The sequence below is a fragment of the Amphimedon queenslandica genome, unplaced genomic scaffold (genome assembly GCF_000090795.2).
Source record: "Amphimedon queenslandica unplaced genomic scaffold, v1.1 AMPQUscaffold_13076, whole genome shotgun sequence".
In the NCBI taxonomy this organism is placed as follows: Eukaryota; Metazoa; Porifera; class Demospongiae; order Haplosclerida; family Niphatidae; genus Amphimedon; species Amphimedon queenslandica.
The window spans coordinates 1-2472 of record NW_003546688.1 but is presented as its reverse complement, the minus strand read 5'-3'; the positions used below and the strand labels follow the sequence as shown (position 1 = coordinate 2472).

Here is a 2472-nt window from a genome sequence, read left to right as displayed (position 1 = left end):
GCTAATTAATTAGAAGTAGTTACATGTAATTGATTTCTCTATTATTAGATAGTTGATTGCTACACAAAAATATGTAATTGTTGTTGCTAAAATTGTATTTCAAATTCATGATTTCTAAGAATTGCTTATAGAATGTACAGATTTGAATCTATATACAGAGCTGACACAATCACTTCTAAAAATTTAGCTTTCTATATGCAAATATATATACCCGGTATACAATTAAGTGCATTTCCTCTGGTTTAGATTGTGTGTGGGTGCATCATTCTTACCTGTGATCCTTGTCAATTATTCTCATAAGCTGCCTCTCAACAAAGCAGGTTGGATTCCCCCTACATGATAGTTATTAACAAAAAGTATAATAAATAAGCTATCGTATAGTGTGGGAAATTTTCGAGGGGACAAATTTGGCGTTTTGATAGCCATTCACCAAAATTAAAATCCAGCATTTTGAACCGTTATGTGCATGCTCAATGGCATGTGGCCACGAATTTGCCAAATTACAATCCGCCAATCACCAAAATTATTTTAGAAATTTGCAAATTTAACTTTCAACCCATAAATATTCCTCATAGCACAAGTGTCTTAATCCATAATGGCATTAAAAATATAATTTAGTAATTCCCTCTATTTTAATGTGTATGCACACTATGCCACAAAAACTGATGTTATAGGCCATGCAGAATTATTTAAAATTAATACGCACATCATCTGAAATGCTAATAAGCATTATATGCATGGGTCATTATCACAATCATTTCAAAAAAGACTCTGTGATATTTCTTCATACAAACATGACATCATTGGTCATGTTTCTTTATACAAACATGACATCATTGGTCATGTTTCTTCATACAAAACATTATGATAGCAAACAAGCATGGCTGATAATTTTTACAACTAAAATATTATTTCATAAAAAAGACTTGGATGTTGCTTTTGTATTTTGTGTGATGGCTTTTTCATCCAAACATGATCAAAGCATTATGATAGAAAACAGGCATGGCTGATAATTGTTACAACTCAAATGTTAAATGGGAACATTAGTAAGCACAACACAATAACTTTGATCATAAATGTAATGCAAAACAAATTCTAAAGTATGGTCATGGGTCATATAGACCTATATAAGTGATTAGACTAATTCATCGCTGACCTGGTCATTGTGATGAATCTAGTGGTCAGAGATACAACCACTAAAGTTTCAAGATATGACTGTACAGTCATTTGACATAGGTGTAGGAATGAAATATGTATTGAGGGGTGATCCCACAAGTCATGCATGCATAATTATAAGATAGCATCACTGTAATAACAATTCCTAGTATAAAAATGTGATTATGCCCATGCCCACTTATGCCACACATTCTTATATACTAGAAGTAAATCAATTACTACAATCAAATGTGCTTATATCATAATGTCATCCACAATTCAACAAGTATTGAAACACACTGAAAATTAATTATTTTTTAACAATATGAGAACTTTCTGGATTCAGGCTTTTTCTAATGTCCATAAGTATGAGTGGATAGACAGGACAAAAGAATCAAACAAAAAATACAAACATCTGAAAGTTTCAGTATAGTTGTAAGTCAAGATGTTATATTTCCCAAAATTTTGACTATTGGCTGTCAATTACTTTTTATTACAAACAAGACAACACAAAGGCAAAATTCTCTTTACCTAAAGCAACAACATTACATCATGATAGCAAACAAAGTATGGTGAGAAAAATACTCTTGCCCCACCCTTGTAAGTAGAGTTATAATTATTAAGAATACATGGCAATAATTTCATTATAATTGTGCATACATACGGACAGTGCTAGACAACTTTAAAATGGCAGTTACTAGCTTGTGTTTGTGTCTGCAACTTCTTTTGTGGTATTCAAGTGCTGAACAGCTAAATGAACCAGATATTGAACAAGAAAGTTATAATGACAATGATAATACAACAATGAATGGTTAGTATAAAATTTCTAATTAATATAATTTGCTTATAGGTCCAGTTATATTCCAAGATCCATTTCTCTATTATTTGGACTACAAGACAGTGCATGTGAACTGTTCTGTTTATGGAGAGTCTCCATTTGAAGTCTCATGGTTGTATAGTACTGATGAGATATCTAATAGATCCAGTGACTACACTATCATCAGTGGTAGTAAAGTGTCTAATATTGTGTACAGTCCTAACTCTGATGATGAAGGATATGTGTGGTGGAACAGTTCTCTTCTTTTAAATCCAATTAATAACTTAACAGTTGGATATTACTACTGTAGAGCCAACAACTCATTTGGTCTAATGTATTCAAAACCAGTTTATATCAGAAAGACTTGTAAGCCATTATTCATCAATTATGTATTGTGTATTATCTAATTCCTATATGTAGATATGCCAAGGCTAAACTCCAGTTGTACAAGTTTTGTTAGTGATGGTATTTATGTGCTTGGAACTTGGAGCACCATAAGC

The 2472-nt window shown here is 31.8% G+C and overlaps 1 protein-coding gene across 1 annotated transcript; it reads left to right on the top strand.

Annotated features, from left to right (window-relative positions):
- Positions 1–1842: 1842 nt before the first annotated feature.
- On the top strand, positions 1843–2437 carry LOC109585365 (uncharacterized; the record flags this gene model as incomplete). The annotated part of the gene is made up of 3 exons (XM_020001412.1): positions 1843–1966; positions 2006–2338; positions 2393–2437. Coding segments are annotated over exons 1-3 (502 nt in total), but the record flags the coding sequence as incomplete, so codon positions are not given.
- Between the last annotated feature and the right edge of the window lie 35 nt (positions 2438–2472).